The sequence below is a fragment of the Aegilops tauschii genome, chromosome 7, assembly GCF_002575655.3.
Source record: "Aegilops tauschii subsp. strangulata cultivar AL8/78 chromosome 7, Aet v6.0, whole genome shotgun sequence".
Lineage (NCBI taxonomy): Eukaryota > Viridiplantae > Streptophyta > Magnoliopsida > Poales > Poaceae > Aegilops > Aegilops tauschii.
Window position 1 is genome coordinate 609,613,982 of NC_053041.3, and position 14,822 is coordinate 609,628,803.

Genomic DNA, 14,822 nt, shown 5'->3' on the forward strand with positions numbered 1-14,822 from the left:
AGAGGGAGAGGTGTAGCAGGGGAGGAGGGAGGCGCCCAAGGCTGTTGTGTTGCTGCCCTCCCTCCCCCCTTTATATAGGCCCCCTGGGAGGGGGGGCTCCGGCCAAGATCCCATCAAGGGAGGGGGCGGCGGCCAAGGGGGGGACTTGCCCCCCAAGGCAAGTGGGGCGCCCCCCCCCCCCCACCCTAGGGTTTCCAACCCTAGGCACAGGGGGGAGGCCCATGGGGGGCGCCCCAGCCCACTAGGGGCTGGTTCCCTTCCCACTTCAGCCCATGGGGCCCTCCGGGATAGGTGGCCCCACCCGGTGGACCCCCGGGACCCTTCCGGTGGTCCCGGTACATTACCGATAACCCCCGAAACTTTCCCGGTGGCCGAAACTTGACTTCCTATATATAATTCTTCACCTCCGGACCATTCCGGAACTCCTCGTGACGTCCGGGATCTCATCCAGGACTCCGAACAACTTTCGGGTTTCCGCATACTCATATCTCTACAACCCTAGCGTCACCGAACCTTAAGTGTGTAGACCCTACGGGTTCGGGAGACATGCAGACATGACCAAGACGCCTCTCCGGTCAATAACCAACAACGGGATCTGGATACCCATGTTGGTTCCCACATGTTCCACGATGATCTCATCGGATGAACCACGATGTCGAGGATTCAATCAATCCCGTATACAATTCCCTTTGTCAATCGGTATGTTACTTGCCCGAGATTCGATCGTCGGTATCCCAATACCTTGTTCAATCTCATTACCGGCAAGTCTCTTTACTCGTACCGTAATGCATGATCCCGTGACTAACGCCTTAGTCACACTGAGCTCATTATGATGATGCATTACCGAGTGGGCCCAGAGATACCTCTCCGTCACACGGAGTGACAAATCCCAGTCTCGATCCGTGCCAACCCAACAAACACTTTCGGAGATACCCGTAGTGCACCTTTATAGTCACCCAGTTACGTTGTGACGTTTGGCACACCCAAAGCACTCCTACGGTATCCGGGAGTTGCACGATCTCATGGTCTAAGGAAAAGATACTTGACATTGGAAAAGCTCTAGCAAACGAAACTACACGATCTTTTATGCTATGCTTAGGATTGGGTCTTGTCCATCACATCATTCTCCTAATGAAGTGATCCCGTTATCAACGACATCCAATGTCCATAGTCAGGAAACCATGACTATCTGTCGATCAACGAGCTAGTCAACTAGAGGCTTACTAGGGACACGTTGTGGTCTATGTATTCACACATGTATTACGATTTCCGGATAACACAATTATAGCATGAACAATAGACAATTATCATGAACAAAGAAATATAATAATAACCATTTATTATTGCCTCTAGGGCATATTTCCAACATGATCTACTTGTGTGCAGGATAAGACTACATTTGGGTGGTTACCCGCCCTGGCTTTTGACGTTAAGTCGCCAGGGCGTATGTTGTTTAAACTCTGTGCAGGATTTACAAAGCTATGATTTACATAAATGATTAAGTTCCAGCCCATCATCAAAAATTGACATTGGTATCTCAAAAGGGTTATCAATTCTTGATTTTCTCAAAGGTTATAAGCCGCCGGGTTATAAAAATTCCGGTTTACAATGGAGGCGTATTAAATTGCCATCGGCCAAGAGCCGCCGGGTATTTAAACTCCGGATTTACTTATCAACAAATGAGGTATTCAAAGTCGCTTTGGCGCAATGGCTATTATTTTATCAATGAATATGATTTATTCTACAATGGAAGGAATAGTCCCGAGTCGCTGCAGGCTTACGACCCGACACTTGGGGCTACATTATTCAAATTGATATTACATCGAATATGCAAGTCCCATGTTACTGACAGCATGTACCATGGCACTTGGGGGCTAATGCAAAGTCATTTTTTGCTCAACTTATTGAGGACCCGACTCATCACATTCTAAATGAGCCGACCCTTGGGGGCTACCAATTGCTTCTGTCAAAAATTCAAGGTACACAAGCCTTAATCCATTATATTGAAAGATCCACTACTCAGTTGGTAGAGTACAAAGCTCTTAACCTTGTGGACGTGGGTTCAAGCCCCATGGTGGAGATTACATCATATGCTGTTATTATAAATGAATCATATACAAAGTCCCAGCTCGGTAATATCTTACTGACCCGGCCCTTGGGGGCTACACATTGCTGGTCAAGTTTACATGATTATATTTACAAAGTCCATGCTCATTATTGCATAATGACCCGGCCCTTGGGGGCTACACTGGTTGAAGTTTTTATGAGCATAAGGCAATTACAAGTCCCAGGTTGCTGCAGGCATGACAACCCGACACTTGGGGGCTACATATGTGGAATATTCAGTTTATGACTAATGATTGAGATGAATAACCCGGATTTCTTCAGGGTTGCAACACTTATATTGAAGCAAGTCTTAAGTTATCACTATGTTCTCCTCTTAAGACTTGGGGGCTACAGGTGATATACATATAAGGGGGAAAAATCTTCAAATTCTCAGTTTTGAGAAGATCAAGTTGACCCGGTGTTTGCAACAATCATGATCCGGTGTCACCAACAGTTATGACCCGGTGCTATCAATATTTACAAGCCGACAATTTTGGTTATGATAAACCGGCAAGTTTTACCTCTTCAAGCCGGCTGAAAGTCAGATGAGTATTTCAAAACCAATATCTTTTAAGCCGGTACTTTGGAAGCCGATTCAAGTGGATTATTTCTTACAATATTTCTATACAAGAGACCAATGCCAGCAAATTGACTCTGAAGCTGGCCTATTGACCCGGACTTTTCAAAAGAAGTATCTGAATTTTTTGCATTGACAAAGTTGAAACATATCTGCTAAAGAAGATTTACTATGAGATCATAGACATATACATATGAACAAGGAAATGACAAGGACTTAAAGATGATCAGGTGCCGGTTCAGGAAAATATTTAACCCGGAACACAACCTATCTAGTTTGTTCTTGTGTTTATTTTACAGGATCAGTTTAACATGGATAAATCCAAATTAAACTGGGGGCTAATGTCGGGGATATACCCCGCGGTATGACCCAGCCGGAAGTATGACCCGGCCGGACTTGGCATTTCACCGATGACCCAGCGGAGGACTAGCGACTCATGGGTCTGGCGGCTCATTGGTCAGACAGCTCATGAACCAGACGACTCATGGATGGCCCCGACGGCGGGTCAGATAGAAGACTAGGCCCAAGGCCCAGAAGGCCGGCTCATGTTATGGTGGGCCGGCTTAAGAGGAAAGCGTAAGGAATATTCCCTTACAAAGGAAGCAAGACTAGGACTCCACTTGTAATAGAGTAATCCTAATCCTACTAGGACTAGTCATGTAACCCGCCCCTTCAACTTATATAAGGAGGGGCAGGGCACCCAAAGAGGGACAAGTAACAAGAAACAATCTCGAGGGCTAGACACAAAGAGCCGGCCAAACCGACGACTCACTCATGATCATAATGAGACCTAGCCACAAACAGCATGTAGGGTTATCACCGGATGATGTTTCCCGGGGCCCGAAGCTGTCTAAATTCTTGTCTTGCGTGTTGCGTCTCTCGTCCCGATCAACCCCTCTCAAGCTACCGCATAGATGCGTTGGCCTCACGACTAAGTCCTCACACTAGCACATCTGCCGTGACGATTCCACGACAGGTACCTCATCACCAAAAGCAAGAAATGGAAGATCAAATCAAGAAAATGTTGGCTGCCCATTTCATTAGACACAGCCAGAGCCCATATGCAGCTTCTGTTATCTTAGTGAAGAAGAAGGATAACTCCATGAGATTATGCACTGATTTCAGAAAACTCAACTCTGTGACTGTGAAAAACACATTTCCCATACCAGTAATAGAAGATTTACTTGATGAATTAAATGGAGCTCAGTACTTCTCCAAGCTGGACTTGAGAGTAGGATATCACCAGATTCGAATGCACCCAGATGACATACATAAAACTGCCTTCAGAACTTTTTTGGGGCATTTTGAATACTTGGTAATGCCCTTTGGACTGTCTAATGCACCAGGCACTTTCCAAGCACTCATGAACAACATTTTTGGCCCTTATTTGAGAAAGTTTGTCTTGGTCTTCTTTGATGATATCCCGATCTATAGTAAATCTCTCAAAGAACACATGGAACATATAGAATTAGTGCTTAAAATACTGAAGGAGAACCAGTTATGTGCTAAATTGTCCAAGTGTGTCTTTGCAGTCCAACAAGTGGAATACCTTGGGCATATAATTTCTGCAGCAGGAGTGGCAACTGACCCACAGAAAATCAAAGCAATTGCTGAGTGGCCAACCCCTGATAATGTGACAAAATTGAGAAGTTTTCTTGGACTGGGTATTACAGGAGATTTATTAAAGGTTATGGAACTATATGCAGACCTCTCCATGATCTTCTGAAGAAGGGTCAATTTGCTTGGAAACCTGAACATGACAGAGCATTTGGTCAACTTCAGCAAGCTCTAATCACAGCTCCTGTCCTAGCACTGCCTGATTTCTCTAAACCCTTCATATTGGAAACTGATGCTTCTGGGAAGGGTATAGGAGCAGTACTGATGCAACAAGGTAGACCCTTAGCTTACTACAGCTCCTCCTTATGCCCTAGAAATGCTACTCTCTCCACCTATGAGAAAGAAGCTCTAGCTATACTAGAAGCACTTAAGAAATGGAGACATTACCTCATAGGTAATGAACTAATCATTAAAACTGATCAACAATCCCTGAAATTTATCACTGATCAGAAGATCACTGAAGGAGTTCAACACAAATTAATGATGAAGTTATTGGAATTCAATTTCAAGATCCAGTACAAAAAGGGTGTACAAAACAAAGTAGCTGATGCCCTGTCTAGGTTGCTTCCTTCCTGCATGGCCATCTCTGTTGCTACTCCAGTGTGGGCACAAGAACTGGTGGACAGCTATCCTAAAGACCCAGTCACCAAAAAATTTCTGGAGCAACTGCTGTTACAACACAATAATACCATGCCTGACTATAGCTTGACAGCTGGTATTATTAGATATAAGGGCAGAATCATGGTAGGAGATGTGTCTAACTTGAGAACCAGACTAATTACTGCCTTGCACAGCTCTCCTGTTGGTGGACATTCAGGCACAAGAGCTACACATCAGAGAGTGAAAGGCATATTTTATTGGCCTGGTTTGAAAGCAGCCGTGGAAAATTTTATTGCTGCATGTCCTATTTGTCAGAGGGCCAAGCATGAAAATTGTCTACAACCTGGTTTATTAGAGCCTCTACATATGGCTGACATGGCATGGCAACATGTATCTATGGATTTCATAGAAGGACTGCCTAATTCTCAAGGTAAGGAGGTCATATTGGTAGTGGTGGACAGATTCACCAGATATGCTCATTTCATTCCACTATCACATCCCTACACAATACTGAGTGTGGCTCAAGCATTTGTAGACAATATCATCAGATTGCATGGACTACCTAAGCTGATCATATCTGATAGAGATAGAATTTTCACTAGCAAATTGTGGAAAGATATCTTTGCTGCTCTTCATAGTGAGTTGAGGTACAGTACTGCCTACCACCCACAAACAGATGGTCAAACAGAAAGAGTGAATCAGTGTGTAGAAACTTATTTAAGATGCATGACTACTGATCAACCCAAGAAGTGGTCTTCTTGGCTTTCCCTAGCTGAATTCTGGTACAACACTACTTATCATACTGCTCTGAAGATGTCCCCCTTTCAAGCTTTATATGGTTTTCCCCCACCATTAATATCTGAGCTAGCTATACCTGGTCCTGAAGATGAGGAAGCACACTCCTTTCTAGAAGATAAACAACTGATGTTAGAACACTTAAAGTCCAATTTGCAGCAAGCTCAGAATAGAATGAAAAAGTATGCAGACATGAAGAGAAGTGAAAGAGTGTTTGCAGTGGGAGATATGGTGTATCTGAAAATGGCTCCTTATAGGCTTGCAACATTTGGATTTCGTGGGGCTTTGAAACTACAAAACAAGTTCTATGGTCCATTTATGATCACCCAGAAAGTGGGCAAAGTGGCTTACAAGTTGCAGTTTCCTGCTCATGTGAAAATCCACCCTGTGTTTCATGTTAGTCAGTTGAAGAAACACATCGGCTCAAAAGCCATTCCCAGTCCTAACCTGCCAATGGTCACAGCTGATGGTACAATCAAGACTGGTCCTGCAACAGTTCTTCAAGTCAGATAGGTTCCTCGACACAATCTGCCGGTGGTCCAGTGGTATATCCAGTGGGAAAATCTGCCACCTGAAGATGCAACTTGGGAGGGTGTAGATTTCATAAAATACACATTCCCTGAGTTCTTTCGGACAACTACACAAGGATGGAGAGATCAAGAGCAAGCGCCATGAGGACATGTCGTTTCTCAAGAAGGGGGTAATGTCAGGACTGAAGTGTCCATTATTCAGTTATCCTGTGAGATTCAGAGAAGGGGTGTAGCAGATCCGACAATACCGTTTCAGACAACCAACGGCCACGATGGCTCTTGGATAGATCGCCACCGTTGGATCCTCATCACTTTACTGTAGCATTTATTTCAGTTACAGCATTTTCTTTAGTTACCATTGGCCAGCCTATAAACAGCCGGGTTGTGGCTGGACCGAATCATTATCGAATTCCTCAACTGCCTTGCCTATCGTGGCTTGAACAAGAACCCTAAACACTACTCTTACATCAATACAGCCGAGATTGAGATTTCTTCCACAAATTATTCCTGTATTTAGCTATACAAATCTCTCCCCTCTCTTCGGGTCCTGACAATGATGCTGTATGTTGATCAGAATCACTGGGCAGAAAGCTTACTTCTTGCTGAAGTTTCTTCTCACTCAGGGTTCTAGCACTGCGGTATTCAACAGCGTAGTATGTGGTTTTGTAGAATGGGCAGCTGCATTGCTAGTCAAGGGCCCAAAGGACAGATGCAAAATTCAGCTAGAGAACAGTAAGATTTGAAGGCCAGTACATCAAAGTAAAGATTCTTCAGTATAAACAAGTATCAGATTATAAATCTGTTAAATATGCTCATGGGGTATAATACATGTGCAGAGTATTGCACACTAGCTAGATAGCAAAGTAGGATACTGGACAGCTTTGGAGGCCTTCGACGGCATCAACTGAAATAAGCACTGTGCACAACAATGAAACAGACAGAACAGGATATTTGAGAACTTAGAATAGTGATGACAGTCAAATACTTCTCTGCGATGAAGCACTATTATTTTAATGGAATGGGGGCGTATGCTTTATAAGCAACGATATTCAGTTAGTAGTTCTGCTACGTGTGGGAGCAGGTTTTATAGCCCGCCGCGGCCGCCGCATCGCTGCGGCCTGCGGGTGTGGAAGGAGCAGAGCAGCAGATGGCCGCCGGTGGGTTGGGGTGGCTGCTTTTTGATCGGCGAGGGGGAAGGAAGCAAGGGATCAAATTTTGGACTCGTCTTTCTTTTCAAACAGGATCGGAGCGGAGTGGACGGCCGCGATGCGCCGATCGTGACGTCGCTTTTCGCAGAAGCAGATTGCCAAACTGAACTGGAGAAATAGATAGAGAAATGAAAAAGCTTCTGAATATACTGTACAGTACATTTCAGTGTCAATGAGGGTTCAACTTTAGGAAAAAGTTGAAAAAGAAAAGATTTCCGTCGCCGGGACTTGAACCCGGGTCTCTCGGGTGAGAGCCGAGTATCCTAACCACCTAGACTACGACGGAATGGTGATTTTGAAAATACTAAAACCTATCTGTTCCGGCACACCACACAAAATTAGCACCAACGGAGGTCAAGCCATATTCTTGCACGAACGATAGGGCTGGGTATGAGCTGGGCCGCAGCTTTGTTTGATTCAGACATGGCTAGAAAAGATCTACAAACCGCATTTGCTCTATTTGATCCCATGCATATTTGAATTCCGCCATGCACGCGAACACATGGACTGTTCCAAATTCAGACAAAGAGGATCCTGAGAATCCAAACCAACATATCATGTGTTTGTCTTGGCTGAAATTTCCAGCAACCTTCCTGCCTCCTCCCTACGTTGGAAGTTTCTATACTGTGTTCCCGCTGGCTTTGGTATGAAAATGCATCGCTGGGAAATGGAAATGGATGCCATTCATGAACAGTTCAGTTAAAAATCTGCATTCTTATTCAGACGCTGCACTGAATGTTCTGCAATCTGATCCAGTAAGCGTACTGTAAATGCACATGGTGCTTAAACAGCCTTCAGCTTCTAAAAGTACAGTAGAGAGTTCACAGCACAACTGATTGCAACGTATTACTAGGTTGCACCTCATCCGAAGAATCCTGAAACGAGCAAAAAGTTTTCATCTGGACTGAAGAATACATTTGATACTGTCACATTCTGTAACTTCGACAGTAGTTAAGACTCAAGAGTGAGCGCACACCTCCAAAGCTTACCAAAGTAGAAATGATAAAGATAAAAGAATTACAGGCAGGGATTCCGCAACAGGCAAGGTGCACCGCCCGGAATCAAAGCAACTCCGGCTGCATGATGGCTGGACGCCACAAATATAATTTAGGGCCTGAAAACTTTGGACTTTTATCGTTCTCTTCAGAGCAAGCTACAGAACCGTTCTGGAAGAATATTTTTGTTTCAGTTTGGAGTACTAGCATTTACTCTGTTCTGCAAACATCTATATCTAAAACAATTCTTATCATTGTCTAAGAATCGTACAGACAAATGATATATGAAGCCTTGAAATTTCTCTCCAGGGGTCATAAAAATTAACAGTTTGCTAAGCGAGCTTTTAGCACTGCAAAATTGGGCTTGCAACTTCTATGGTAGTAGGATATGTCCCCCGGCGTTCTTGGAATGTATTCTTGTCGCACCCTCATAAACGCTCTGTTCTTCCTGTAAGAAATTCGGAATAAAAGTTTTGCTGGCAAATATCAGGTAGTATGATGCTTTATGTTGATCAGAATCTCTGGGCTGAAAGCTTACTTCTCGTTGAAGTTTCTTCTCACTCAAGGTTCTAGCACCGCGGTATTCGACAGCGTAGGCTGCGGTTTTGCAGAATGGGCAGCTGCATTGCCAGTTAAGGGCCCAAGGTGATTCAGATGCCAAAAATCAGCTAGTAAACAGTCAGATTTTAGGCCCAATTCATGAATAAAGGTAAAGATCCTTCAGTATAAAAACAGAAGCAACACGTATCAGATTAAATTTGGTACAGATGTTCATGGGTAAAGAATCTACAGCTGGTGTGCAGAGTATTGCACACTAGCTAGGTAGCAAAGAAGGATACTGGACAGCTTTGGAAGCCTTCGACGGCATCAACTGCAAGAAGCACTCTGCGCAACAATGAAACAGGAGACCTTCAGAATCGTGATGACACTTAAAAAAGTTCTCTGAGATGTAGCATCATTTTAAAGGAAATGGGAGCATGCTTTATAAGCTATGATATTCGATTAGTATAGCTCTGAGGACACATAGCCCAATATAGGAAATAACCACTTCTGAATCTGAGTACAAATTTGAGCAAAATCTTGACAGAAATCTTCAAGAGGAAGTGCTGTAGCTCGACGGATTACCTGTGCAGATCCCTTTGCCGCAGCACTTGGATCGATTCAAACTCGGGTAGAACTGCATCGATCGGGAAAACAAAAAATCAGAACGCAAGAGAGAAAGCCCAATTGTGAGTCATCATGCTTCATGCGTACGTACGTGGAAGCAGATGGGGCACTCCACTGCGCGTCCGTCCTCCTCGGCGGCGTCGAAGCACGGCGCGAGGTCGCCGGAGCGGATGAGCCGCCGGAGCCGGTCGGAGTCCAGGTCGGAGAGCTGCCGGACGAGGCGGCGCGGCTGCGTCAGCCGCTCCTCCACCGCCGGACCGCGCGGCGCAGCGTTGCCCATTGTGGTTGCGATCCCGGGGAGTGGGAGACTGAGCTGATACGGCCGGAACCGAGTTTATAGTCCCACCACAGCCGCATCGCTGTGGCCTGCGGGTGTGGAAGGAGCAGAGCAGCAGAGCGGGAGGTGGCCGTCGGTGGGTGGAGGTGGTGGTGGGGTGGCTCTGCTTTTTGATCGGCGGAGGGAAAGGAGAAGTGGAGGGAAGGAAGAAAGGAATCAATTTTTGGACTCCTCTTCTTTTCAGACCAGAGTGGACGGCCGTGATGCGCTCGTCGTCACGTCGCTTTCCGCAGAAGCAGATTGCTTTGGTGAAGCAGAAGAGCATGCCGAGAACTTTTTATATCAAACTGATGAAAAATATATAGGGAAATGAAAATAGATTTCTAGGCTAGGACGAGGAGCATGCCATGTCTGCTCGCCGTGGTGTTTTCTTTGATCCATATAACACATCTCTGAATTTCCCATGGTAACACATGATCAAATGCCTCCCAGTGGATCGGTGTCTCTAAAGGTTAAGACTGCCATCACAAACTGGCCGCCAGCTCATCAAGCATCTAGCTTGCTCAGATTTACCTTATTATGAGCATTTGCTTTCACTAGAAACTACTCCTACAAAGCAATCTCAAAATGAAGATAATTTTACCCAGCTGTTCAGGGGTGACAAACTGTCTCCTATATCAGCAGTGAGCATGTAACAGAAGGAGCTTCGATATCAACAGCACATTACCAGATGCATTTATCCTTCACTCGGATCAGGAACAATGATCATTCAACTTTAGGGAAACTTTCCTCCGTAAAAAAAAGGAAAAAACTTCAGTGAAATTTTGGAAAACAAAAAAAAGGAGATTTCCGTCGCCGGGACTTGAACCCGGGTCTCTCGGGTGAGAGCCGAGTATCCTAACCACCTAGACTACGACGGATTGGTAGTGCTGTTGACACTAAAATATATCTGACCTGGATTACAGCACACACAAACAGCACAAACGATAGAGCTGGGCATAAGCTGACATGCCTAGAAACAAACCACAAACCGAGAGAAAACTACATTTGCTCTATTTGATCCATTACAAATTCCGCCGTGTATCAACGCATACACATGGACTGTTGAAAGTTGAGACAAGGCGGATCGTGGGAATCAAGCAAACTCGTATGCTGTGCTTTTTCTTGGACAAAGTTGGAGAAATCTGCCTGCCTCCCTACGTTGAGGAGATAACCATACACGTGGTACACAACTGATCAAATATTCAAATACCACCGGAAACTAGTCAGCAGCTCATCATGGAGTATTGCAAGCCTTCTGCTTTCATGGAGTATTGCAGAAAGATATCTCAAACTGTTTGTTACTAACACTACATCCTGCGGTCTTACACTGAAGAAATTAATGTGATTACAGTTCATAACGACATGCCTGGCGCAGTGGTGAAGTCCTCCCTACTTGTGCCAAGAGGTCTTGGGTTTGAACCAGCCTCTCTGCATTGCACTTTGCAGGGGTAAGACTAGGTTCCTATAATCCTTCCCCAGACCCTACCTCGTGTGGGAGCTTTTATGCACTGAGTCTGTCCTTTTTTTACAGTTCGTAATGACATACTGTTTTAAGAAAAGTCCCCTTTACAACTTTAAACTTGCCACTCGGTTTAAGTTTAAACCCTGAACTACACAACTGGTCAACCCACACTCCAAACTAAACATCTGGTTTAAGTTTCAAACCTCCTCCCGGTTTTGACCATGTCGACTGCTGACTGGGCAGCGTCACGTCAGCTTTTCTAGCAAAAAATCACTCTAAAAAATGATAGAACATGCTGCTTCTCGCAAAAGGAAAAAAGACTCTCTCTCCCTCCCCCCTCTCTCCCCACCGCGAGCGATGATGCTCCAGTTGTCCCCTCCTCACCATGCCGCGAGCTCCACTCCCACCTCAAGCTGCTCCTCGTCTTCCCCACTGACCACCCGCTCCGCGACCACCCCTTGCTCACTGTCGCCTCTCTGCTGCTCGCGTCCTCGAGGAGGAGGCACTGCTATTCGCGGGGCTTATCGGCGCGCTCCTTGCCCAGCTACGGAACTTGTCGCTCTCGCCAAGGCGATGGCTGGTGGCGGCGGTCCTGCAGGGGCTTGATACGTCTCCAACGTATCTATAATTTTTGATTGCTTCATGCTATATTATATTCTATTTTGGAAATTATTGGGCTTTATTATACACTTTTATATTACTTTTGGGACTAACCTACTAACCGGAGGCCCAGCCCAGAATTGCTGTTTTTTTGCCTATTTCAGAGTTTCGCAAAAAAGAATATCAAATGGAGTCCAAACGGAATGAAACCTTCGGGAACGTGATTTTCGGAACGAACGTGATCGAGAGGACTTGGACCCTACGTAAAGCAATCAACGAGGAAGGCACGAGGTAGGGGGGCGCGCCTACCCCCCCAGGCGCGCCCTCCACCCTCGTGGGCCCCTCATTGCTCCACCGACGTACTTCTTCCTCCTATATATACCTACGTACCCCCAAACTAACAGATACGGAGCCAAAAACCTAATTCCACCGCCGCAACTTTCTGTACCTACGACATCCCATCTTGGGGCCTATTCCGGAGCTCCGCCGGAAGGGGCATTGATCACGGAGGGCCTCTACATCATCTCCAAGGCCTCTCCGATGAAGTGTGAGTAGTTTACTTCAGACCTTCGGGTCCATAGCTATTAGCTAGATGGCTTCTTCTCTCTTTTTGGATCTCAATACAATGTTCTCCCCCTCTCTTGTGGAGATCTATTCGATGTAATCTTCTTTTGCGGTGTGTTTGTCAAGATCCGATGAATTGTGGGTTTATGATCAAGATTATCTATGAACAATATTTGAGTCAAATCTGAATTCTTTTATGTATGATTGGTTATCTTTGCAAGTCTCTTCGAATTATCAGTTTGGTTTGGCCTACTAGATTGATCTTTCTTGCAATGGGAGAAGTGGTTAGCTTTGGGTTGCGGTGTCCTTTCCCAGTGACAGTAGGGGCAGCAAGGCACGTATTGTATTGTTGCCATCGAGGATAAAAAGATGGGGTTTATATCATATTGCATGAATTTATCCCTCTACATCATGTCATCTTTCTTAATGCATTACTCTGTTCTTCATGAACTTAATACTCTAGATGCATGCTGGATAGCGGTCGATGTGTGGAGTAATAGTAGTAGATGCAGGCAGGAGTCGGTCTACTTGCCTCGGACGTGATGCCTATATACATGATCATACCTAGATATTCTCATAACTATGCTCAATTCTATCAATTGCTCGACAGTAATTCGTTCACCCATCGCAAATACTTATGCTATCTTGAGAGAAGCCACTAGTGAAACCTATGGCCCCCGGATCTATTTTCCATCATATTAATCTTCCTATACTTTGCTATTCCCGTTGCCGTTTACTTTGCTTTATTTACTTTGCATCTTTATCACAAAAATACCAAAAATATTATCTTATCATCTCTATCAGATCTCACTCTCGTAAGAGACCGTGAAGGGATTCACAACCCCTTTATCGCGTTGGTTGCGAGGTTCTTGTTTGTTTGTGTAGGTGCGAGGGACTCGTGCGTGGCCTCCTACTGTATTGATACCTTGGTTCTCAAAAACTGAGGGAAATACTTACGCTGCTTTACTGCATCACCCTTTCCTCTTTAAGGGAAAACCAACGCAGTGCTCAAGAGGTAGCAAGAAGGATTTCTGGTGCCGTTGCCCGGGAGGCTTACGCAAGGTCAAGTCAAGATTTGGACTCCCGACAACGAGCCATTTCTGGCGCCGTTGCCGGGGAGTCTACGCTCAAGTCAAGCCATACCAAGTACCCATCACAAACTCATCTCCTTCGCACTACATTATTTGCCATTTGCCTCTCGTTTTCCTCTCCCCCACTTCACCCTTGCCGTTTTATTCGCCCTCACTTTTCCGTTCGCCTCTTTTCGCTTGCTTTTTATTTGCCTGTGTGTTGGATTGCTTGTTTGTCATGATGGCTCAAGATAATACCAAATTGTGTGACTTTAGCAATACCAACAATAATGATTTTCTTAGCACTCCGATCGCTCCTCTAAATGATGCCGAATCTTGTGAGATTAATGCTACTTTGTTGAATCTTGTTATGAAAGATCAATTTGCCGGCCTTCCTAGTGAAGATGCCGCTACCCATCTAAATAGCTTTGTTGATTTGTGTGATATGCAAAAGAAGAGGGATGTTGATAATGATATTGTTAAACTGAAGCTATTTCCTTTTTCGCTTAGAGATCGTGCTAAAGTGTGGTTTTCGTCTTTGCCTAAAAATAGTATTGATTCTTGGAATAAGTGCAAAGATGCTATTATCTCTAAGTATTTTCCTCCCGCTAAAATCATCTCTCTTAGAAACGATATTATGAATTTTAAGAAACTTGATCATGAACATGTTGCACAAGCTTGGGAGAGGATGAAATTAATGATACGTAATTGCCACACTCATGGTCTGAATTTGTGGATGATCATCCAATTTTTTTTATGCCGGATTGAATTTTGCTTCTAGAAATTTTTTAGATTCGGCCGCGGGAGGCACTTTTATGGAAATCACTTTAGGAGAAGCTACTAAACTCCTAGATAATATTATGGTTAATTATTCTCAATGGCACACTGAAAGATCTACTAATAAAAAAGTGCACGCGATAGAAGAAATTAATGTTTTGAGTGGAAAGATGGATGAACTTATGAGATTATTTGCTACTAAAGTGTTTCTTCGGATCCTAATGATATGCCTTTGTCTACTTTGATTGAGAATAATAATGAATCTATGGATGTGAATTTTGTTGGTCGGAATAATTTTGGCAACAACGCGTATAGAGGAATTTTAATCCTAGGCCCTTTCCTAGTAATTCCTCTAATAATTATGGTAATTCCTACAACAATTCTTATGGAAATTTCAATAAGATGCCCTCTGAATTTGAGAATAGTGTTAAAGAG

General features: G+C 44.5%; 1 protein-coding gene and 2 non-coding genes across 4 annotated transcripts; all 3 read right to left on the minus strand.

Annotated features, from left to right (window-relative positions):
* Positions 1-7,646: 7,646 nt before the first annotated feature.
* TRNAE-CUC (transfer RNA glutamic acid (anticodon CUC)) lies at positions 7,647-7,719 on the minus strand. The gene has a single exon. It is a non-coding gene; the product is annotated as a tRNA-Glu (tRNA).
* Positions 7,720-8,345: 626 nt separating this feature from the next.
* On the minus strand, positions 8,346-10,182 carry LOC109785788 (E3 ubiquitin-protein ligase GW2). Of its 2 annotated transcripts, none has more exons than XM_040396918.3 (5): positions 9,687-10,182; positions 9,554-9,605; positions 9,268-9,313; positions 8,967-9,048; positions 8,346-8,904 (listed from the first exon to the last, which is right to left on the minus strand). In XM_040396918.3, the coding sequence occupies exons 1-5, from the start codon at positions 9,873-9,875 to the stop codon at positions 8,857-8,859; spliced, it is 417 nt and encodes a 138-aa protein (XP_040252852.1). In that variant the 5' UTR covers positions 9,876-10,182; the 3' UTR covers positions 8,346-8,856. The 2 variants fall into 2 exon arrangements, with proteins under 2 accessions (XP_040252852.1, XP_020199966.1); XM_020344377.4 differs by having other exon boundaries at positions 8,346-8,876; positions 9,687-10,167.
* A 537-nt stretch (positions 10,183-10,719) lies between these two features.
* On the minus strand, positions 10,720-10,792 carry TRNAE-CUC (transfer RNA glutamic acid (anticodon CUC)). The gene has a single exon. It is a non-coding gene; the product is annotated as a tRNA-Glu (tRNA).
* Between the last annotated feature and the right edge of the window lie 4,030 nt (positions 10,793-14,822).